Source organism: Petaurus breviceps, unplaced genomic scaffold (genome assembly GCF_028583685.1).
Source record: "Petaurus breviceps papuanus isolate PSGF00001 unplaced genomic scaffold, PetGlider_PUasm1.0 174, whole genome shotgun sequence".
NCBI lineage: Eukaryota > Metazoa > Chordata > Mammalia > Diprotodontia > Petauridae > Petaurus > Petaurus breviceps.
This window is the reverse complement of record NW_027185761.1, coordinates 20,794,478-20,819,354: the sequence shown is the minus strand read 5'-3', so window position 1 is coordinate 20,819,354 and position 24,877 is coordinate 20,794,478. Positions and strand designations below refer to the sequence as shown.

At 37.7% G+C, this 24,877-nt stretch overlaps 1 protein-coding gene, 1 long non-coding RNA gene and 1 pseudogene across 5 annotated transcripts in view; all 3 read right to left on the bottom strand.

Annotated features, from left to right (window-relative positions):
- NR2C2 (nuclear receptor subfamily 2 group C member 2) overlaps positions 1-24,877 on the bottom strand; it is a 127,753-nt gene that overhangs the window by 86,178 nt on the left and 16,698 nt on the right. For 2 of the 4 annotated variants that reach the window (XM_069083867.1, XM_069083870.1), the window contains exon 2: positions 18,799-18,882. The exons of 1 other annotated variant lie outside the window; for it this stretch is intronic. In XM_069083867.1, coding sequence (XP_068939968.1) covers positions 18,799-18,858 — 60 coding nt within the window. In that variant the 5' untranslated portion in view covers positions 18,859-18,882. Of the gene's footprint in view, positions 1-18,798; positions 18,883-18,989; positions 24,612-24,877 lie in introns of those variants that run through there. One more of the 4 variants, XM_069083868.1, reaches the window with a different exon arrangement.
- On the bottom strand, positions 1,010-12,436 carry LOC138158303 (prostaglandin E synthase pseudogene; annotated as a pseudogene).
- On the bottom strand, positions 12,482-15,970 carry LOC138158022 (uncharacterized). Its single transcript, XR_011167533.1, has 2 exons — positions 12,725-15,970; positions 12,482-12,582 (listed from the first exon to the last, which is right to left on the bottom strand). It is a non-coding gene; the product is annotated as an uncharacterized lncRNA (long non-coding RNA).

Below are 24,877 nucleotides of genomic sequence, written 5' to 3'. Positions count from 1 at the left end.
AGAGGGCTTTCAAGCATTCTTGATGAAAAAACCAGAGTGGAATAGAAAAATCTGACATTCAGATATAAGAAGCAAGAGAAGCATGAGAAGATAAACAGGTAAAAGAAATCATAAGGAACTTATCAAAGTTGAACTATTTATATTCCTACATGGAAAAACTATAATTGTAACTTATGAAACTTTTCTCAGTGTAAGAATAGTTGAATGGAATAGAAATGTATATGTGTGTATACATATACATATATACATATGTATATAAACATACATAATACTAGTCTTTCCAGGCTTTTCTGAAATCTTCCTGCTCATCATCCATCCATTGCACAATAATATTTTATTACATGCATATACCAGAACTTGTTTAGCCACTCCCCAAATGACAGGCATTCCCTCAATTTCCAATATTTTGCCACCATGAAAAGGTTTGCTATAAATATTTTTCACATGTAGAGCCTTTCCCCTTTTTTTAATGGTCTCTTTGGGATACAGATTTGATAGTGGTCTGGATTGCAGGATCAAAGGGCAAACAGTTTTACAGATCTCTGGGCAGAGTTCCCAATTGCTCTCCAGAATAACTGGATCAGTTCACAACTCTATCAGCAATGTATTAGTGTCCCAGTTTTCCCACATCCTCGCCAATATTTATCATTTCCCTGTTTTGTCATATTAGCCAATCTGATAGATATGAGGTGGTACCTCAGAGTTGTTTAATTTGCATTTCCCTGATGAAAAGTGATTTAGAATATTTCTTTGTATGATTATAGATGGCTTTGATTTTATCTGAAAATTGCCTGTTCATATCCTTTGACCATTTATCCTTTGGGGAATGGCTTGTATTCTTATAAGTTTGACTCAGTGATCTAAATATTTGGAAAATGAAGCCTTCATCAGAGACATGTTTCTCAGCTTTCTACTTTCCTTCTAATCTTAGTTGTATTTGGTTTTATTGTGCAAAAGCTTTTAAATTTAATATAATCAAAATTATTTTACATTTTGTAATACTCTTATCTCTTGCTTGGTCATGAATTCTCCCATTCTGCATAGATCTGACAGGTAGACAATTCTTTACTCTTCTAATTTGTATATGCTATCACCCTTTTTGTCTAAAATCATGTACCCATTTTGATCTCAACTTGGTATATAGTGTGAAACGTTGGTCTACACCTAGTTTGTGTTCTAGTTTTCCCAGCACTTTTTTTCAAATACTTTGCATATACTTATAAATAGACATGTTGTTCCCCCCTATAGAATGCTTTTTGATGGCAGAGACAATTTCATTTTTATCTTTGTGGCTAGCACAGAATCCAGCACATAGCAGGTGCTAAATAATGCTATCCACTCAATGAGAGTGGAAAGGCCTATTTTAAAGCTTATAGATTACTACTTTGTTGTCATGATGGCCTGGAGCAAAAATCTAACTAAACTCTCTTTTACTATCTTTTACCCAAATGAATAAGTGAAAAAGCATTTATTAGTGTTTATTCAAAGAATGTTTCTGCATTGGGGATACAAATAAAAAAGACAGTTCCCTCAAATTAGGCAAAGAAGAGACCAAGCTATCACTCTTTGTAGATGATATGATGATATACTTAGAGAATCCAGTAAAAAACTACTTGAGACAATAAATTTGGCAAAGTTGCAGGATATAAAATAAACCCACATAAATCCTCGGCATTCCTATATAGTTCCAATGAAATTCAACAGTAAGAGATGGAAAGAGAAATCCCATTTAAAGTTACTGTAGACATTATAAAATATTTGGGAATCTACCTGCCAAAACAAACCCAGGACTTATATGACCATAACTACAAAACACTTTTCGCACAAATAAAGTCAGATCTAACTAATTGGAAAAATATCAATTGCTTGTGGCTGGGTCAAGCTAATATAATGAAAATGACAATTTTACCTAAATTAAATTATATATTTAGTGCCATACCAATTAATTTACCAAAAAACTACTTTATAGAGCTAGAAAAAATAGTAACAAAATTAATTTGGAAGAATAAACGGTCCAGAATATCGAGGGAATTAATGAAAAGAAATGCTAGGGAAGGTGGACTAGCTATACCAGATTTCAATCTGTGTTATAAAGCAGCGGTCATCAAAACTACTTGGTACTGGCTGAGGAACAGAGGAGTGGATCAATGGAATAGATTAGGCATACGAGATTCAGAAGTATAGTAATCTATTGTTTGATAAATCCCCAGACCCTGGTTTTTGGGATAAGAACTCACTATTTGACAAAAACTGCTGGGAAAACTGGAATATAATATGGCAGAAACTGGGCATAGACCATTATCTAACACCATATACTAAAATTAAGTCTAATGATCTAGATATAAAAGTTGATACTGTAAGCAATCGCCTAAAACAAGGAATAGTTTACCTGTCAGACTTGTGGAGAGGGAAAGACTTTATGATGAAACAAGAATTAGAGAACATTATAAAATGTAAAATGGATAATTTTGACTACATGAAATTGAAAAGTTTCTGTACAAACAAAGCCAATGTAACCAAGATTAAGAGGGAGATGGGAAATTGGGAAAAAATCTTTACAACCTATGTCTCTGACAAAGGACTTATTTCTAAAATATACAGAGTATTGAGTCAAATTTATAAGAATACACGTCATTCCCCAATTTATAAATGGTCAAAGGATGTGAACAGGCAGTTTTCAGAGAAAGAAATTAAAGATATCTATAAGCACATGAAGAAATGCTCTAATTCACTATTGATTAGAGAAATGCAAATCAAAACAACTCTGAGGTATCACATCTCACCAGTCAGATTGGCTAAGATGACAAAACAGGAAAACGACAAATGCTGGAGAGTATATGGGCAAATTGGAACACTAATGCATTGCTGGTGGAGTTGTGAACTGATCCAGCCTTTCTGGAGAGCAATCTGGAATTATGCCCAAAGAGCTATAAATACTTTCATACCCTTTGATCCAGCAATACCAGTCCTAGGGTTATATCCCAAAGAGATCATAGAAATGAGAGAAAGACCCATATGTACAAAAATGTTTATAGCAGCTCTTTTTGTGGTAGCAAAGAATTGGAAATTAAGGGGGTGCCCATCAATTGGGGAATGGCTGAACAAGTTGTGGTATATGCATGTTATGGAATACTATTGTGCTATAAGAAACAAGGAGCAGATGGTCTTCATATTTGCCTGGAGAGGCTTAAAAGAACTGATGCTGAGTGAGAAGAGTAGAACCAAGAGAAATTTGTACACAATTACAGACACAACGTATGTGTGATGACCAACTTTGATAGACTGGACTCTTCTCAGCAATGTAGTGATATAAGTCAATCCCAAAAGACTCATGATGGAGAGAAATATGTGTATCCAGAGAAAGAACTAGGAAGAACTGAGTTTATATCCAGGTGGAAGTAAAATACCCGATCTTTTTCGTTCTCTTATTTGGTTTTATGTCCTCTTTACCATTTTTCATTCCAGCTGGTACAATCCGTCCTTACAACCTGACTAATGTATAATGTGAAACTATTTACAGATCCTATACTTGACTATAAGCTACCTTGGGGGGGAGGGGGACAAAATGTGAAACTCAAGGAATTGTGGAATTGAATCCTGTAAACTTAAAAAAAAAAAGACAGTTTCTACTGTCATGGAGCTCACATTCTAATAAGTAGAGATAATATATATAGGAGATTTCAGCTCTAAGTCAAGATAGAAGGGCTCCATGACCCTTAAGGTACAATGTAAAACAGTTAAGACATTCTCTCTAATATTATATTCATAGATAAAACCAAATCCTTTTCTAATGCTCAATCATCAGGTAGGACGTTGGTGGTCAGAACTTTCTTTTTCTTTTTAAAGTCCTTGGTAGATGAAGTTGCCGAAGAGGGTGAGGAAGAGACTAAATACCTACAAAGCATCTACCATGATCCAGGCATTATGCTAAGCCTTTGTGAATATTAGTTTATTTGATCCTCACAACCCTGGGAAGAAGGTGCTAGTGTTCTCTCCATTTTACAGATAAGGAAACTGAGGCAAAGGTGAAGTGATTTGCCCATGGACACACAAATGTCTGAGGCCAGACTTGAATTCAGGTTTTTCGGAACCAAAGCCCGGTGCTCTTCCACTGTATCACCTCAAATGCTCAAATTATGCCAATTTTACAGATGAACAGACTTAAGATGAGTAAGGCTAAGTGATTTGCCCAGGGTCACATAGCTAGTATTTTATGTGGTTTCCAAACTCTGTTTTCTGTGACTCCACATTGTTTCTCAAAAAAAAAAAAAAAAAAAAAGGAACAATTGATATGTAGTTTTTAAAAAATGTCTGAATGCCTTTTATTTTAAACATCCTTTTCTTTTTAAATTTTGAGTTCCAGGGGTGGCCAGGTAGCACAGTGAGTAAGAGTGTCAGGATGACCTGGAGATCAAATCCCAGGCTCAGACACTTAGCACCCACCCAGAAACACCTGGCTGTGTAACCGTGAGCAAGTTACTTAACCCCAATTGCTTAAAAAAATTTTTTTGAGTTCCAATTTCTTACTCCCTCCTATTCTTCCACCATTCACTGAGAAAGCAAGTAATATGATATCAATTACACATGTGAGATCATATAAAGCATTTCCATATTAGCCAAATTGAAAAAAAAAAAGAATGTGAGAAAATTATACTTCAATTTGCACTCAGGATTTCTCATTTATCTCTCTGAAGGTTAATAGCATTTTTTCACCCTGAGGCCTTAAGAATTATCTTGAATCATTGCATTGATCAGAGTAGCTAATCCTTTCATAGTTGATCATTATTACAACATTACTGTTACTGTGCACAATGATCTCCTGGTTCCTCTCACTTCACTTTGGCTCAGTTCATACAAGTCATACATATTTTTCTGAAACCATTCCCCTTGTCATTTCTTGTAGCATAATAGTACACTATCACAATAATACAACTTGTTTAGCATTCCTAATTAATTGATAAGCATCCCCTCAATTTCCAATTCTTTGCCACCACAAAAAGAGCTGCTATACATATATAGGTCCTTTCCTTTTTCCTTTGAACTCATTAGAGTATAGATCTAGTAGTGGCATTGGTTGGTCAAAGGGTAGCCCTTTGGGAGTACTTCCAAATTGTTCTCCAGAATGGTTGGACCAGGGTACAAATAGTACATTAATGTATGTATTTTTCCCCATCCCCTCCAGCATGTCATTTCTGATATCTGTGAGATGTTAGAGTTTTTTTTTTTTTTAAAGCAATTGGGGTTAAGTAACTTGCTCAAGGTTACACTGTGAGTTACTTCTGGGTGTGGTGGTAAGTGTCTGAGCCCGGATTTGATCCAAGGTCATACTGACTCTGGGGCCAGTGCTCTTTACTCACTGAGCCACCTGGCCACCCCTAAGCTGGGGTTAAGTAACTTGCTCAAGATTACACGGCCGGGTGTTTCTGGGTGGATGCCAAGTGTCTGAGCCCAGATTTGTTCCCAGGTTATCCCGACTCTGGGGCCGGTGCTCTTACTCACTGTGTTACCTGGCCACCCCCTTAGAGTTGTTTTAATGTGCATTTCTCTAATCAATAATGACAGAGCATTTTTTATATGGCTATAGATAGCTTTGATTTCTTCTTCTAAAACTGCCTGTTCATATCCTTTGACCATTTATCAACTGGGGAATGGTTCTTATTTTTTATACATTTGACTCAGTTCTCTGTAAATTTAAGAAATGAAGCCTTTAGTAGAGAAACGTGCTGTAAAAATTTTTCATGACTCACTGTCTATGGTACCTTTTAACAAAAGGTAATTTCCCAGATTGTCTCTTTTACTGATTGTCTATTTTTGTTTTTGCTTTGTGTGAGATCATAATTGCTATCCCTGCCTTTTTTACTTCAGCTGAAGCATTTCAGATTCTGTTTCAAGTGTCTCTTGCAAACAACATATTGTTGGATTTCGGTTCCTAATCCATTCTACAATCCACTTCTGTTCAATGGGTGAGCTCATGCCATTCATATTCAGTTAGGATTTCTGTGTACTTCCCTCTAACTCATTTTCTTCTGTTTATTCCAATCTCTCTTTCTCTCATGTCCCCCTCAAAAATCTATTTTGCTTCTGACCACTGCCTCCCTAGATGCACCCTCCTTTTTTATCTTTAACCCCCCCCCCACACACACACTTTAATCCTGTTCTCCTCCTATTTTCGAATTGGGCAAAAGACTTCTGTAACCCAGTGTGTAGACAGAATTCTTGCCTCTTTGAACCTATTCCAATGTGTGAGGTTCAAGTATTGTTTGCCATGACCCCAGCCCCATTTTCCCCTTCATTGAAAAAGCTTTATTTTACATGCCTCTTTTATGGGAGAAAATTTTGTCAATTCCACTTCTCCATTTCCCCTTTCTCCCAGTACATTCCTCTTAATCACCTCCTTTTTTTTATTTTGGAGATCATTCCAACATAATCAACTTACATGCAACATCCTCTTTATTTAGAGATTCCCTCTAACTGCCCTGAAAATGATAAATTTCTTAGGAATTACATGTATCATCTTCCCATACAGGAATATAAACAATTTAACTTTATTGAGTCCCTTATACTTTCTCTTTTATGCTTACCCTTTTGTTTCTATTTTGTGTTTGAATGTCAAATTTTCTATTCAGTTATGGTCTTTTCATCAGGAATACTTGAAAGTACTCTGTTTCATTAAATATCCATTCTCCCCCTCCCCCAAAAGATTATACTCAGTTTTTCTGAGTAGTTCATTCTCAGTTATAATCCTAACTCCTTTGCCTTCCAGAATATTGTATTTCAAGCCTTCTGAACCTTTAATATAGAAGCTGCTAAATCTTGTGTTATCCTATCTCCATATTATTATTTCTTTTTGACTGCTTGCAGTATTTTCTCTTTGACCTGGGAGCTTTGGAATTTGGCTATAATATTCCTTGGAGTTTTCATTCTGGGATCTCTTTCAAGAGGTGATCTGTGGATTTCTTCCATTTTACCATCTGGTTCTAGGACATCAGAGAAGTTTTCCTGCACAATTTCTTGAAATATGATGTCTGGGATTTTTTTTTTTTATCATGGCTTTTCAGATAGTATAATAATTCTTAAATTATCTCTTCTGGACCTATTTTCCAGGTTAGTCATTTTTCCATATTTAATACTTCTTTTTTTTCCCATTCTTTTGGCTTTGTTTTTATTGTTTCTTGATGTTTCATGGAGTCATTAGTTTCCACTTACCCAATTCTAATTTTTAAGTAATTATTTTCTTCAGTGGGCCACTTCTGCTTTTTAAGCAGTTCTTTAGTGAATTTTTTTACCTTTAAAAAAAAGCAGACTGTTAATTCTCCTTTCATAATTTTCTTGCATCACTCTCACTTCTTTTCCCATTTTTCCCTTTACCACTCTTATCATTTTCTTTGACTCTTCCAGGAAATCTTGTTTGGCCTGTGTCAAATTGGCACTTTTCTCTGAAGCTTTGCTTGTAGCTGTTTTCCCATTATTGGCTTCTGAATTTGTCTTGGTCTTCCTTGCCACCATAGTAGCTTTTTATGGTCAAGTTCTTTTTTCATTTGCTTGTTTTCCCAACCTATTTTTTGACTTTGAATTTTATGTTAAAGCTGGACTTTGTTCACTTGGGCAGGGAGGGCCTTTGGGGGAACTCTGTCCCAAGCTTCAAGCTTTTTTGTGTCACTGTTTTCTGAGCTAGTTTTGGGAACCTCCAAATTTTTAATGCTCCCAAGATGGTATGATCCAGGGAGAAGTGTGGTCACTGCTCTCTTGGCCTGTGTTCTGGTCTTTACACAGGACCCTACTCCCCTGCAGCTGTACACACTGGTGCTTGGCTCGAGAACTGTGACCAGGTCTGCTGCTCCCTTGTGACTGACCACAAGCACTTCTTTCTACCCTAGAACTGTGACCCAGAACTGATATGGACAATGGCACTGTCAATCAACACCAGCTGAACCCAGTACCAGCAAAGGGTCCCCTGTAATTTCTTTCTAACCAGTTGTCTGACTTCCTTTTTGTCTCTGGGCTGCAAACTCCTAAAGCTGCTGCGCTGGAGCTGTTATGGCCACCTTCAAGGTCTGCAGCTGGTGCTCCAGAGAGACCTCTGTCCATGTTACAGACCTCTTCTGATGACCTCCTGAGCTTTTTTTAAACTGGAAAAATGTCTCACCTGACCTTTTGTTGGATCTATTGCTCCAAAACTTGTTTGAAGTGTTCAATTGTTTGGAGAAACGTGTTGAAAGTGTTCAACTATGCTGCTGCCCTCATCAGCCACTTTGGCTCTGCCTCAGTATGTAGTGCTTTAAGGTTAATAAGGCACTCTACAGAGATAATCTCATTTGAGTACAGTCATCAAAGAATCTGCATTTGGGGCAGCTAGGTGGCTCAGTGAATAGAGCACTGGTCCTGGAGTCAAGTGGATGAATTTGAGTTCAAATCCGGTCTCAGACACTTGACACACTTACTAGCTGTGTGACCTGGGGTAAGTCACTTAACCCCAATTGCCTTGCCTTGCCCCCTCAAAAAAAAAATCTGTAATTGTAACTGGGATCTGAGCAGGAGTCTCACAATATGATTTTAATTGATGAAAGAACATTTTAAAAGAAACATCCAACTATTTGTTTGTACAATGCTGGGGTGGATCTCTCATGCTACACTGGGGTTTCTAACTGCGGTTTAGGTTCAATGACATGTATCTAAGGTGACTCACGATTACAACACTGTTCCTAGGTGAAAATATGGTCTACTCTATGATATGGTTTCTATAAATGAATTGTGACAAAAAGACAGGAGCTAGCTACATCGACAGAATGAGCCCTGGGCTGAGAGCCAAGACCTGGATTTGCAACTCAGGTCAGTCTCTCTTATTAGCCACATGATCTTGAACAAGTCTAGCCTCCACATGGCTGTTGTTGTGTTTGTCCTTCATTTTCGTAGAGAATCACGGCATCAGGGAAGTGATGACAAGACTTGCAGTTGACTTTGATTTGAATGAGGGAGGGCTGTGCAAGGTCACCAGCCTCACTTTCTCCTCCAGAGCCATCTGGATCCAGTGACCAGATATTCTTGGGATGACCGGAAATGAGCCAGGATGCAATGGGGACCCTGGCCCTTTCAGGCTAAGGTCTTTTAAGGTACTCATTTAAGAGTGAGGTAACTCCCATTTAGTGACTAGGCCTCTTTAAGAAGTGAGTCAAGGGATGGCCCCTTTAATTAAAAAAAAGAAAGAAACCAAAAAAATTAAGCTGAGAGGGGAAGACCCTCAGGCTTGCTGTTCCAGAGAGAAACAGTCACCACTGACATTCACTCTAAGCCAGGAGGGCCCAAAATATAGAGATTAAGTAGAACTTGGGCAGGAATCTATGGAACCTATTGTGGTCCAATCTAGGACTTGACTTTCCTTTTCTTATATTTTCTTTTCTTCTGCCTTTCCTTCTTTCCTTCCTTTTTCTTTTCTTTCCAAAGCCTCCACATTATTAATAAGAAGACAATATTACTTACCAACTCAAGAGTTCTTGGCAGAAAAGTATTTTGAAAACTTAAGGTACCATACAAATGTTAGTTACTGTCATCATTAATCTTTGTGCACAAATAACTAAAATAATGCATAATCTTTTATTGGACATGACAATTTCACTTTTGAAACTTAGATGGTAACCATGAGCTGAAAAATCAATAACTGAAAAAGAACCCAAATTCAACTACTATGAATCCAGTTGAACTGCCACGATCAATTTAAGTATCTGTTTTATCAAGAAAATTCTTCATGTGTCTAACAGGCATTTATTTACTGATGCAACAGGACATTTCTGAATAGTTTTCCTGTTATTGTACCTTTTTTTTCAACTTCTCAAACAATGCAATTTAATAACACCAATAACTTCACAGAACAATGGGAATGAACTTCCAAAAGGTGTTGTACATTAGGGGTCCCATCTTAGGTCTCTAAACCACAGAAACAATGCCAGACCAAGAAATCAGCTTTTATTTACCTTATTTTACAACTTTTCCCCCAATTTATATCTTTTGGTTCTAGCTCTGTCCCCCTTCCCCCTTTCAGAGAGGCTGGATTCCATTACTCATTTGTAAACCTACACCTAAGTAGTGGTTCTGTTTATTACTGCTAGAGAGGACAACCCCTTTCCTCCTCTGAAGTGATCTCTTATGGAAAAAAGTCAGTGCAACAGAAGATACAGAGCCTACCAAATACTGTAAACCTATGCTGCGGGTACATCAAAATGGATTGTTTCCATGGCCGTAGTCTCATTAAACTTCAGTTATTAAAATATTTAACAAAAAGGAACATTTCCTTTTTCAGAGTCTTAAAACTCAAATAGACTCAAATGAGAAAGAGAGAGAGAGAGAAAGAGAGAGAGAAAGAGAGAGAGAGAGAGAGAGAGAGAGAGAGAGAGAGAGAGAGAGAGAGCACAAAAGAGAATGAGACCAAGAAAGAGGTGCATACTAGTTAAGTAATTTTAAAACTGTGCTTTTGCAGTGAACTTGGGAGGATTTTGGATCTGGTCAGTCCCTTTTATATGCCGTAGCTGTGATCAGCAACTTTACTAGACTTCATGGAACTAAAGAATATGTGCATATCAGTACATACACAGGATGATATAAAGACATGCAAGCATCCACACACATGTATACTCCATAAGGGCCTGGCCAACCAGGCACTTGGTTCAGTCATGTAGGGAAGCAAAGTGAGAGGAGGGAGATGGATATGAAGATGAGATGGAACCCTGGAAAATATGCATTCATTGTCTTTCCTTATTGGAGACCTAGCACCATAGCTGACTGCTGGTTACCAGGTGTGTACCATCTCCCAAAGAACCCGCAGAGCCATGGAAACACAAAGGAACTGAGCTGCAGTATAGACCCCTGTGCAGAGAGGAGCTCTCAGTCTCACCAGGCAGGCAACGATCTGAGTTATCCTCCCCACAAAGAAGATGAAAAAGTGAAGCCAGGCTATGAAGCAGTTTGGGTCCAGGAAGGAATAGATGGATTCCAAGAACAGAAATGGTAAGATGGTTTCCAGGCCATTCCAATGGGCTCTGCAGCAGTGCTCCACATCTGGGTCCATCTGGCAATGCTGGAACACTCCATGCTTCAGGGCATCTTCTGGAGTTCCAAAAGCTTTCTTCTGAAGCCTCACGTGCCTGGTGATAATTGCCAACAAATATATCTTTATGACTAGTACAGTGCTGTAGAGAAGGAAGTTTGCAAAGAATTCTTTGTCCATCAGGAAATAGGGCTTTGGATGCCTGGCCAAGTGGAGGGTTCCTGCTCACTGATCCCAGCTCCTGAAACCCTGACTGAGAGAAAGAGAACCGAACTCCAAGGAACCTTGCCTCAATGAGCCACTATTGCACCTTCTTATCTATCCTCCAGTACATCCTACTTACTACTCCTCCCCTACACTAAGCTGAAATGAACAAATAAATAAATGTTTATAGGTGCAAGGTGCTATGGGAGATTCAGAATTTAAAGACAAGGGAGTCTGCCCTTAGTTAACGATCTAACTGGAGAGACCAGACTATCATGTGAAAAGCAAGTTCAATAACCAATAGTTTGAAAGAGAGCAAAGAAAGACATTAATTAGCACTGATTGGTCTGGTTGCTATGTGAAAATATTCTTCAGCAATTTTATGTGTTTATATAGTTATTTAATCTTATAAGTAACTGTGAAAGATTTAGCTACTTTGATCAATACAATGACCCACTCCAACTCCAAAGGACTCGTGGGCTCTCTACCTCTGGAAAAAAGAACTGATGAACTTTGAGTGCAGATTGAAGCATTTTTTCCCTTTCTTTATTTTTCTTGCTTTCCCCCTGGAAGGTGGCTAATGTGGAAAAGTGTTTTGCATGACTTCTTACATACAATGGGCACCATTTCTTGCATTTTCAATAGATGCAGAAGGGGCTAAAGGGAGGAAGAACATTTGGAACTGAAAATTCTTTTTAAAGTTACTCTCTCTTGTAGTAAGAATAGAAAGAATGAAGTATTTGTATCAAGGGACTTGGTTTAAATCCCAACTTTGTTACTTGCCTCAACTCTAAGGAACTCAGATTTCTCATTTATAAAAAGAAAGGGTTGGATTTGATCAAGGATTCTTAACCCTTTTTGAGTCATGGGCCCTATGGTCAGTTTGGTGAAGTCTATGAACCCTTTTCTCAAAATAACATTTTAATTACAGAAAATAAAATGCCAAGGAAACAATTATTATTGAAATTGCTGTAAAAATATATATTGCATATATGTTGTTCATGGGCCCCAGCTTAAGAACCTCTGGAATAGATGATCTCTGATCTCTGAGGTCTTCTGTAGCTCTAAGATCTATGAATGTCTGATGCTTTACACAAAGTCAGCACTAAAATGATGACCAAATATCAAATAAAGAGAAGCAGCAGAGTGTACTTGGGGCCTAAAGTCAATGCAGGCTCTTAATCTTTCTGACATCCAGTTCTTTCATCTGTAAAATGGGAACAATAAATACTTATCCTACCTATTTCACAGAGCTGCTGTCAGGATGATTATCTAGTTTGCAGACTAGCCAAATCTTTTTTTCTTCTAATCTCTTTTTGGAGCAGCATTTCTACCAGGGTCTGCCACAAGGGAATGAAAATTAAATGAGTTAATTTGTGATTGTGTAGTTTTGGTTAAGTTTAACAGAAGAGATGGTGAAGATGGCAAAAATGAAGATTTGGGAGCAGCCCTGGAATTTACTTATCTGTGTTTTTCCTATACCTGATTAGCAATAACAGCAGATGGTGCAGGATGGTAGAAAGAACACTGAAACTAAAAGTCCAGAGACTTAAGCCTAGTTCTGGTGTGTCACTAACTTGCTCCATGGTCTTGGGTGAATCCTTTCACCTCGGCGGGACTTGACTTCCCAATCTAGAAAACAAGGGAATTAGATTATGTGATCTCTGAAGTCTCCAACAGCTCTAAAATATAAGGATTCCATCAACAGTCAGCTACATTTCCAGATAAATATATTTCTGGATAAATTTAAGGTTAAGCTAAAACAAGTTAGTTTTAGAAATATGGAGTCCAATAACTATGCTGTGTATTGTTAAAATATCACCATTTAAATATTGACACCTCCTTCAAATGACAGGGTAGCCATGACCTAAACTGAAATGGATGCCATAAGGTGAAAAAACCACTTCACTACAGATATTTTGATGCAGAAAAAGAGATCAACTCTATGTGTACATTATTCACAAAGTATAAAAGCTATAATAGAGGAAAATGAAAAGGTTCTTAAAATCCTTTGCATTTTAGTAGCTTCATCAATGGAATGCAGTAACCAATTTAGTTGAAAACCTGCAAATTAATTAGATAAAAGAAAACTAAGGTAAAGAAACTAATGATCAAACTAAATATTATAGCCTTTACTAATCTTTTCCAAGCACTGACACTTAATAGGAAATTAAATTAAATGGGAATTTTTTTGCAAATCAAAAGACATGGAGACTAATTCATTTAAAATGAATAAAGAATCAGAATATCAAGAAATAAATATATAGAAAATAATAAAAAAGAATTATGTCAAGAATATCCCCAAGCAAAATCAAGTTAGAAATCTAAAAGATCTCTGCACTCTCATTAAAGGTGCTAAAACTTGACATCACATGAAACAGTATGGCATAGTACATAGAATCAGAAGGCCCTAAGTATAAATCCCATCTTGAACTTTTATCAGGTGGGACACTGAGCCAGTCGGTTAACCTTAGTTTCCTCTATAAAAATGAGGATAATAATGCATGAAAGGTTTGTTTATGAACCATACAGCATGATATAAATATCAGTTATTATGACATCATTCATTCAGAATGTTTGAGGGGGAGAAGAGAAAAATGTATAAAATTTGAAATGCAGATGATAAAACAGATGTTTTTTGAAAGCTTCCTTTGCAAAAAAGAAGGGCTCAGAACAATAACCTAGGTAAAAGGCAATGAAAAGACTGAACTAAGGTGGCAGCTGTGTGAGTGCAGAGAAGCTGGATGTAAGAGATGCTGTGCTGTGTGACCTTGGGCAAGTCACAACCCCAACTACCCTACCTTCCCCCCTCCAAAAAAAAAAATGCAAGAGAAGAAAATGAAAATGAAAAGATCTGACAAATAACCAGGTAGGTACAGTGAGGGGAATGAGAAGTAGAGGTTAATGCCAAGGCTACAAATCTGAGAGACTGAAAGATGGTGGTATATTTCATAGAAATAGAAAAGTTTGGAAGAGGGTCAGTTCAGTTTTGGCTATGTTGAGTTTAAGATGTCTCCAGAACATTCAGTCTGAAATGTCCAATAGGCAATGAAAACTGGGAGATACTGGGGTGAATACAAACACATTCACCCACAACCACCCCCTTACCCCTTGTAAGTCATCTGGAAACAAAGTTATTCTTAAAACTCTTATCAGATTTTGCCCTGTAAAAACTATCTTCTAAGATGTCTTATTTCAAGAGATAAAACAGACTGCTGTCCAACCTTCTATAATTAGAAAAGACATACCATGCAGAAGGAACGAGTGATGGCACTAGATATGCCATATAAATTGAACTTTGATGGTCTTTTGGAGAAAGTAATCACCTCTCCCATGAAGGAAAAAAAAAAAAAGATTCCAAATCAGGGCCTAAGTGGGTGTAGTTATGGGGAAATTTCAAGAAGATCACCAATATCTGAAATGCCCCAAAGCCATCTGGAGGTAGCAGTGAAGTGTAGTTAAGCTGATAGGGTGAAATGGATTATTTTGTTTTTATCATACTTCCTCCTTCTCCAGCCTCTAACATCCAAAGTTACAAAAAAGATACTGGAACTTGAATAGTTTGAAATTTTTTTGGTGGCTCAGGTACTCCTGGCATGTGCCAAATCAATCCCCATTATATCTTATTCACATTACATGAAGACATCTAAAATTCACATCCTGAAATTCTGAGTATAGTCTGTGGACAGGCTAATGAGTATACTCTGCTTGATAAATGGTGAGCTCTTTCTCTTTCTTCCATTCAATTATCTTTAAATGAAATAAGGGGCTTCCTCCTCAAGGATGCTGGTTTTATAAATGTTATTTGCAAATCTTTAAAACTCCCTTTTAAAAAAACCAATCTTTTTTTCCCCCTTGCATCAAGGGATTAATTTGAATACAAATACATAGAGCTAATATCTCTGGAAAAGGCTGCTTGTTTGTCAAAATTTATCTTTAAAAAGGCTTATCTAATCCAGTATGGCAGCTAATATCAAAATAAAGATCGATTCTTCACATTGTCTTCACATAGTTCAGTTAACCATATATTTGGGTTATAGATAAAAAACTCTTGAGGTTATTTTATATAGTGAGCTTACCCATTTGAAGACTACTAGAATCAAAACATGAAGCCTTTTCTTTATTTAATTACTAGAAGTGAAGCACAGGATAGTTCACAAAAACCATCATAATGTGTGAGTTCTTTCCATTTTGTTTGCCCAGAGATGCATAAATGCCACATATTAATTATGCAAAATATCAGGCTGTACAGGAAGGTGAAAATAAGACCTCTCATTTTAAATTTAAATACATGACATATATATATGTATGTATGTATGTATGTATGTATATATATATATATATATCTGTATATAAAAATAAGCTTCCAAGTCTGTTGGAGAAACTTGTCAAAAATTCATTCAAGGTCCTTAGCTTGTGTTCAAAAGTGTATTTCATAATTCTCTAAAGTACAATTTTAACAAGATTTTCCATTTAAAATATTTTTGTGTTTTTACCATTGATGCTAAAATTAGATTTTCCTAAGAAATCAAGGTCTCTTACCAAAAACGCATACTGTCCTAAAAGAAGAATTCCAAACCTAAAGTCATATGAAATGACCTAGGACTCTAATACCTCTGCTTATGCTATTATGGATATAGGTTGGGGTTTTTGGGGGGGAGGGTGGGGGTGGGGAGAGCTGTGGGAATGAAGGCCTACCACAAACACCCTACTAAGAATGAACAGGGTTATCAAGAACTCTTTGTTACCTACAGACTAATCTATCATAAAAGTAGATGTTTATTTCAGTTATTTTATACATGTCATTCTTAGATTCACAAAGAGAAGGCAACATATTCCAAACTCAAACGATTCCCACTGCTCTTCTACCTTGAAGATTTAGCAATCTGCACATATGAAAAGCTGGCTAATACAATGGCCAATTTATTCCATGCAAAATGTATGTTACCAGTTCCAACTCTATCATTAATGATGTATGCCCTTGGACAAATCACCACCTTTCTAGGCTTTGGGTTCTTCATCTGTATATTGGGGATAATATAATCATGATACCTCACATAACTGAAAATAAGAAACTAAACCAGATGATTCACTCATTTATCAAACATTTATTAAGCAACTACCATATTATGTCACTACACTAGGTGTGGGAGTATAAGGACTAAAAATTGTGCCTAAGCTCAAGGGGCTTATCTATTGAGGGTGGGGGGAGGAGGGGAATACAGCAGGCACACTAAAATGTGCAAAATAATTGAAGGAGGAAAAGAACACTAACTACTACTACTTACTACTACCACTACTACTACAAACAAGAAAAGAAAGAGTATTGGCTCTAGAGCCAAGAGGACCTAGCTTCCAGTCCTACTTGCTCTGTTTCCTGTCTATGTGACTTTGGACAAAGCAACAACCTCTCTGGCTTCAATTTGCTCATCTGCAAAATGAGGAGGTTAGATTAGAGAGTCTCTAAGGTCATCTCCAACTCCAGATCTATGACTTAAAAACTCCGATGAGGTGGTACCAGAATTAATCCTTGAGGAAGCTGGGTAGTCTAAGGGGCAGAGGTGAGCAAATTCCAGGCCTGTAAAGACTAAAGAGAAGAGGTCACAGAATGACAATTTTGGGGCACAGAAAGTAGGCCAGTTTGACTGTAACATAAAGCGGGGGCAAAGGAGAGAGGAAATAAGCATTTATTAAACACCTACTATGTGCCAGGTACTGTGCTAAGCCCTTTACAAATATCTCATCTGACCTGTGATCCTATACTGACAGGTATTTGATATAAACATAACTGTTATAATTTGTTTAACCAATAAAGCTGAAAAACAATAGGACCTATTTTATCTACTTCTCAATTACTCCAACAGTATTTCTTTTAGGTGTTCCTTTATTTCCTTTCAATGGGAAATTGTGAAAGCTTTCAAACTATTAAGACTGAAATAACATAAACGAACCAAAAAAAATAAAAATAAATCTTGAAATAATGTGAGGAAAATTAAAAGGAGATCTGGTTTGGAGGAAAATTTAACTTTTTAAAAATAAAAGATATTTCCATACTCCAAATTATGAACATAAAAATTAGATAGTATTTTTATAGTACTTTAAAGTTTACAAAGCACTTTACATATATTATCTTACAACAACCCTGAAAGAGAGGTGCAATTGCTTTGGCCATTTTATAGATAAGGAAACTGAGACTGAGAAGTGAAATGACTTGCCCAGGGTCACACAGCTAATAAGTGTTAGACTATCTTCTTTTGTTTTATAAATCTACAGAAGTGAATTTCTGCCAAGAGGAATAATACTGGAATCAAGGCAACATGCCAAATTCCTCCTTGGGAAGGACACAGCCTAAAGCACACAGAAGCCATAAAGCTGCAAAGCAGAATCCATAGGGCTCTCTGTATGCCAATTTTCTGAATGTAGACACAGCACCCATCTACATTAACCCAGATCTCTGATCCTCTGAGGAATTACTCTATTCTCTCAGGCCAGTGATCCATAAAATAGAGTTTCCAAATCAGCTTCCAAAGTAAACTTCACCAACTACAAAGTAAGACCATTGATACAACATACACCCCACTCCCATTTCATATTTATATAATCGCCTATGGGGACTTTGAAGGCAATTTACCCTTCTCTCATCAGTACACAAACAAAACGTATTAAAAACAAAAAATAATGGGGCGGCTAGGTGGCTCGGTGAATAGAGGACTGGCCCTGGAGTCAGGAGGACCTGAGTTCAAATCCAGCCTCAGACACTTAACACAAAACTAGCTGTGTGACCTTGGCCAAGTCCCTTAATCCCAATTGCCCTCCAAAAAGCAAAAACAAAACAAAACAAAATGAGTACACAAATTTTATAACAGTAAATTATTTTTATAAGCCTGACTTTCCTTTAATATGGTATGCAATTATTAAATTAAGTGAAGAATTAAATATTTTAATGAGGTGAAATAAGTCTACTTTGATCTCTTTAATTCCCAGCTGATATAAATCATTACTTACAGAGTAAGTGAATAGTTGTTTTAAAGTTAAAGGTTTATATTCATATTTATTGCTTTAAGTGTCTGTGTGTTCAATTTCTAAATCCCTTCAAATTTTCATGCTTTAGAGGATTCACATCTTTACATCTGTGTATTTGCTTTGGAAATGTATCTTGTGATTCAAAAGAACTAGGTCTTCAGTAATTGCAGAGCATTAGCTTGGTTATCAAGTGTGAGAACTTGAAATTGAGTTCCAAAGTCAAAATGTAGCCCTCTTATTTTTAGAAGCATCAATTTTCTCATGGGACTGGGGAGTAAGTAAGGGAGACAAAGTTAAAATTTTTGAAAGAAGTTTGATTTTAGAATAGGACACCCTACTTTTCACATAAGCTATGAAAAGAAAGGGGTGGCATACATTATATTGACACTTTCTCTATTCTACAGTATAAACAGAATCTGCCCAGTAAGGATACCTGACTCTGCTTCTATCACTTGGAAACAACAGAGCACACTGACATATGGCTTTTTTCAAAAGCAAGTGTGCCAGCTATTGTAATAGCATCTGTCACTCACCTCAGCCACCTGCTGTGTCTCCACTATCTGCTGAGCCAGCACCTCCATATTTGTTGCCATGGTGAAGCAAGATCATTAGAGAACCTGTTTGGAAAGATGCCAGCAACTTCCATCAGGCAAGAAGAAATTAGGCTACTTGAAAATTATTAATAATCAAAATTAATCTCTGGCATAATGTAAAGTGAATTTACCCTCTGCTGGAGACATGGCATCAAGCAAGCGTAATGTGCTCACTGAACGTCTGGGGATACTGTTCATTAGTAATATCTCCTTCAATTATCTACAAGACTTAAAAAAAATCCAAAAAACAAAAAAAACCCAAAGACAAAACCAGACCAACAAAAACATTCCAAATAAGAAGAAAAAGTCTTCCAGTGTAAGTATAGAAAAGACCAATTTGGAACTGTAACTGCTAGTGCAACTTGAAAAACACTAAGGTGACTACCAGTTTTGTTTACCTCTTAGTCAGGTAGATGTCACACCTGAGAGGGCAGCTCCTGTGACAGGTACTGAGTAAGAATGGAGCTATCTGAGAAAGGCTGGAGATCAGCTCTGGATACTGAGCCATTAAGTTCATTAGTAACCACCAGCTCCACTTCTGCAAAGGTAAAACCCTCCAGAGATGCTGATGCATTGTGTTGGGAGGCACAAATGCAAAGGCTATCACTAACAGAAAAAGGTAAAAAAATAATCAGGGCCACAAAACATTAACAGTATTAAAGCAGGCTAAGAATACAGTCCTAAAGAAGTTTGTTTTTTTAAAAAGCCTTCCTTTGAAAATGAAAACTGTGGAATTCAGCCATTTTGCTAGTGATGAAGAGCTAGATTGTGCCTCTTCAATTTTCAAAAGTGTGAATATTTAGAGGCTTCTCCAGGGCAGAGTTCACAATGTGTAGCATGCTACGTGTGCTTTTTTTAGTCCAATGCCCAGCTGCTGATTTATGACACTTCGAGTAACAACAACGTTGCTGCTTTTCTATAACACTATCCACAACAGTACAGTTACCAGCTAGCTCCATGATGGGGCTACATTATTAGTGACTAGGTGAGGGAATTGAGGCCAAGAGAGCTGAAGAGATGTGTCCAAAGTTACACAGTGAGTTAAGGGGAAAGCAGAGCCTAGAATCCAGGTTTCCAGGCTCAGGCATTCATTGTTCTTTTCTATGATACCACAGAAGGTATCAATTGTCCTGCTTTGACCATAAATTTAGCATCACAGAAAGACTGTAGTAGAGCAGTTTATTTTTAGCCTTCACATATGCAATTGATAGACAGTATCTGTGTACTACACATGATTCAAACCCATTTACCTGGCTCTTGTTTTTCTAAATTTTTAGTTACCTAGACTATTTTGTTGTGCAAACTTAAAGAACCCTAACAATGTTTATATTCATAATTCCTTCTTCCCTCTATAGATTCCTTTTGCCTCAACCTAGTTTCAAAAAACAAACATAAAAATCACTTTAAATGTATTACTACCAGAAAGACCAGCAGAATTACTTTCCTCCAAGCCAAATGTTATAAAAACACATTACCACTATTTGCAAAAGCCCTGTGAAGCAGAAATCTAACCTTTTCCTTTTGAAAGGGTAAATAATAGTTCTCCAAATAATACAAATGATAAACCCTGCCATGATTTGTTATATAAAATATGCTAAAATCCTACCTTGGTGTTGTAACCACCAATTTTTATTACCTTTGGAGAATCAGGGCTGCTGCTGCTACTAATAACAGCAATCTGCTGGGGGAAATGTGAAAGTAAGAAAAATATATGCATAAAAAGCTGAAAGAACAGCACCAGGAATTCTTCTTGCCATTTGAAAAAGTTGCTTAGCTGACTAGAATTAAAGGCTATAGTCAAAGGTAGTATTTTATGTACATTTAGATAACTTCAGCAAATCTTCTGTAATTATGCCTTGATGAAGTAATAATTGATCCTACATTAGATGCCTATTAAGTACAAGGTGCTAAAAAAGGAAACATCTGATGCACAGTGGTCATGGTGGCCATTCTGACTTTTTAAACTGTTTCCTAAAATGGTACCTTGAATACTGCCTGCCCCATGTGCTGTGTTCTCCCTTTGTAAGCCACTGAGATAAATCTCTCAGTTCTCTATTTATATATGATATCTACTTTAGGAACAATTAATTTCTATACAACTCAAGGCCACGAGAGTCCAATTAGGAGATCATGAGATATCATTTTATTAAAAGATGCCTTTTAGAAAAATTTTCATAGATTACTGAAAAAATATCAATTTTACAGTTAACTTTAAAATGTAAATAGGATGGGGGAAGGTCTGAAACATCTCAAGACATATGAATTTATTATCTGCATTTATAGATCATGTACAGTTCCAATTAATCTAAACAACTCAGTATTATACTATAACAGACTTTTAAATACATGCATTAGAAGAGTAACACATCAAACATGCCAAAAAAAATTCTATGCTACTAAACATTTATGTATTTTCATATGCAAAAACTGACAAACTAGCAAATATCCTGAGCAGGACGGACAAGAGGGAATGATTTCAGGAACCAAAGATGTATACCCTGGAGAAAATTAAGAGACTACTATTGAAAAGGCTTTCATGTAGAAGAGTGAGTAGCTTTGCTCCATAAAGTTCTTAAAGGCAGAACTAGTCAGTTAATATGCATTTATTAAGTATCTATTATGTACCAGGCACTATGCTCGGTGCTAGGAGTACAAAATTTTCAGATCAAAATAAAGACAGGCTTTCTAGCAACTGAGCCTCCTGAACTGGCCACTTCATCAGGTGGTGGGCTCCCTGTTACCAGGATGTTTTATGCAGAGGCTGGATGATTACCTGTAAGATAAAAACAAATAAGAGACTCCTTCCCTCATTTCCCACAATACTCAACTACAGCATCAGCTGAAGCCTTTCCTGGCACCAGGAGCTGCTAGTGCCTTTACTCCCTCAAGACTTTCTTGTATCATCATCACCATCATCATCATCAGCAGCAGCAGCAACAGGACCAGGTATCTCTATCTCACTCAAGCTAGAAATGCAGGGGTTACTCACTAAGCTGATCCCACTACTTATTAGTATTCACCATATTAATGTCAAATGCATATGGGATCAGCATGGTCCACTACAGCTCAGAATTAAATCAAAAAACACTTATTAAGCAACTATTATATGCCAGGCAGTGTGCTAAGTTCTGGGATACATGAAGGATCTTAGAGAATCTAAATGCAGAAACAACCTGCAACTATATACAAACTAAGTTATATAAAGGATAAATAGGAAATAATTAAAAGAGGGAAGGCACTGGAATTAAGAGGGGCTAGAGAAGGCTTCCTGTAGAATTGGAGTTTTAGTTAGGAGTTAAAGGAAAACAAGGAGGTCAGTAGGTGGAGAAGAGGAGGGAGAGTGTTTAAGCATGGGGGAACAGCCAGAGAAAAGGACCAGAGCTGAGAAGGAACGCCACGTTCATGAGACAGCTAGATCAGTGTTACTAGATCGAAGAGTATGTGTTGGAGAGTCTAGTAATAAGAGTGGAAAGATACTAGAAGGCTAGGTTATAGAGGGCTCTGAATGCCAAACAGAGCACTTCCTTTTTTTCTTTTTTTTTTTTTGGAGGGGGGAAGGCAGGGAAATTGGGGTTAAGTGACTTGCCCAAGATCACATGGCTAGTAAGGGTTAACTGTCTGAGGATGGATTTCAACTCAGGTCCTCCTGACTCCAGGGTTGGTGCTCTACTCATTAAGCCACCTAGCTGCCCCAGTTCCAATAATGGGACTTTTATTTTTTTTATTTTTTGCTTTTTGGAGGGGGGAAGGCAAGACATTTGGGGTTAAGTGACTTGACCAAGGTCACATAGCTAGTAAGTATTAAGTGTCTGAGGCCGAATTTGAACTGAGGCCCTCCAGACTGCAGGGCCAGTGCTCTATTTACTGTGCCACCTAGCCACCCAAACAGAGCATTTTCTATTTGTTCCTGGAAGAAAATAGGAAGTGCCATGATCAGACCTGTGTCTTAGGAAAATCACTTTAGTAGCTAAATGGAGGATAGATTGGGGTGGGGAGGGGCAGGCAAACCCAATATTAGTCAAGTGAGAGGTGATGAGGAAATGTACCAGAGGGGAAACTGACAGGCCTTGGCAACAGGGTGGATATGGAGGATAAGAAATAGTGAGGAATCCAGTATGACTCCTAGTCTGTGAGCCTGAGAGGTTGGTATTGCCCTCTACAGTAATAGGGAAGGTAGGAGGTGAAGAGAGTTTTGGTGAAAGAGAATGAGTTCTGTTTTGGACATGCTCAGTTTAAGATGTCTACTGGACATCCAATTCCGAATATTTGAAAGACAGCTGGAGATGTAAGACTGGAGGTCAGCAGAGAGATGGAGCAGGAAAGATAGATTTGACAATCACATATATACATATGTTAATTAAATCCATGGGCACTAAAGAGGTCACCAAGGGCAGTGGTGTAGAGGACCCACGACATAACCCAAACTCAGGCTGTCTACGAGCCTCAGGCTCCTTTGTAGTTGGGATCAGAGGCCCATGACACACTCTGTGTGTGTGTGTGTGTGTGTGTGTGTGTGTGTTCCTGTTGTCTCTTTCATTAGAACGTAAGCGCAAGAAGGTCAGAACTGTTTGGCTTTTGTCTCTATAATACAGTCCTGGCTAGAAAAGCAGGTGCCCAATAATGTCTTGCAGGGCTAGATGATCTTTCTCTATTCTCCCCATTGAAAACGTATTCACAACTAAAGTTTTGTTTCCAGCTCTGACCCTCCCATTAAGTTTTAGATTTTAATCTTAAACTACATCACTTCTACCTAGATGAACTAGCAATAGCTTAAACTCCTAAGTTCTATTTTAGACATGCTCCTTCTGTCCATAGTCACTAGCTAACTCCCTTATAGAAGTATCATTATCCAACCTATTCATACATGTCTGAAGCCTTGGTGCTATCTGACTCTTCCCCCTCCCTCTTCCCCCTTGAGAGGCAGTCAGTTCTTAACTCCTATAGGATCTACCTCTGAAAGATTTCTTGCACATGTCCCCCTTCTTTATATTTCCAGTGCTTTCACACTGTCACAAAAACTCAGAGTTGGACAAGATGTCAGAGGCCCCTACCTGGAGTACTGTAATAAAGGGGTTTTGCCATTTTCAACCTTTCTCCTTCCTAATCTTCCTTGAGCACAGATCTGATCATCTCATTATCAACTCTGCTCAAGGCTCTTCACAGGCTCTTTGTTGCCAATTAACAAAATTCAAACCTAGTCTAGCACTCACAGTTCTAGGCAGACCATGACTTTCATCGTGGCCTCCCTCCCACTTCCCCCAAGCATGCTGCACTCTATACTCCCCCACCAGACTATGTTATATTTACTGCCTCTCATTCATGATTCACTCATGCAATATATTTACCCTTCCACCTCTGACTCTAGATACCTCTAATTTCTCCTAAGACTCAGTTCAAATCCCTTCCTACTCCTTCATGAAGCCTGACCTGATCATCTCAGGTAGAAAGGCCCTCCCCTTACTTTTAACTGCTATAGCACAGATACCATGGAACACTTACATTATATTTCTATAGATAGGATTCAATAAAGTCAAAAACATTTATTAAGTGCCTACTGTGTACAAGGCACTAGAGTCCTGGGGACACCAACACTTGGGGACAGCACTGGGGAGACTTTGATTCTCAAGGAGCTTACAAGCTAATGGAAGGAAGAACAAGTACACAAATAACTACCACAAGAGGGAAAATGAAAGAAATGCAAAGGTTGGACCTTTAGAAACTACCATGAGAAATCTGGAGAGGGAAAGATGCTGCTTTGAATTACCGTGTTTCCCCGATAATAAGACACTGTCTTATTAATTTTTTTGGACAGAAAAACACCAGAGGGCTTATTTTCAGGGGAGGGCTTATTTTAATGAACATTGACAGCAATTTTAATAAACAGGTAAATGTGAACAAAAAAATGTACCTTTATTCAATAAGTAAATCACTGGGGAAGAACAGGATGACGGGCTCACTGCTGCAGCTCTGATTGGATGCAGCTCGGAGCGGGGCGTGCGTTTCACGGGGGGGGGGGGGG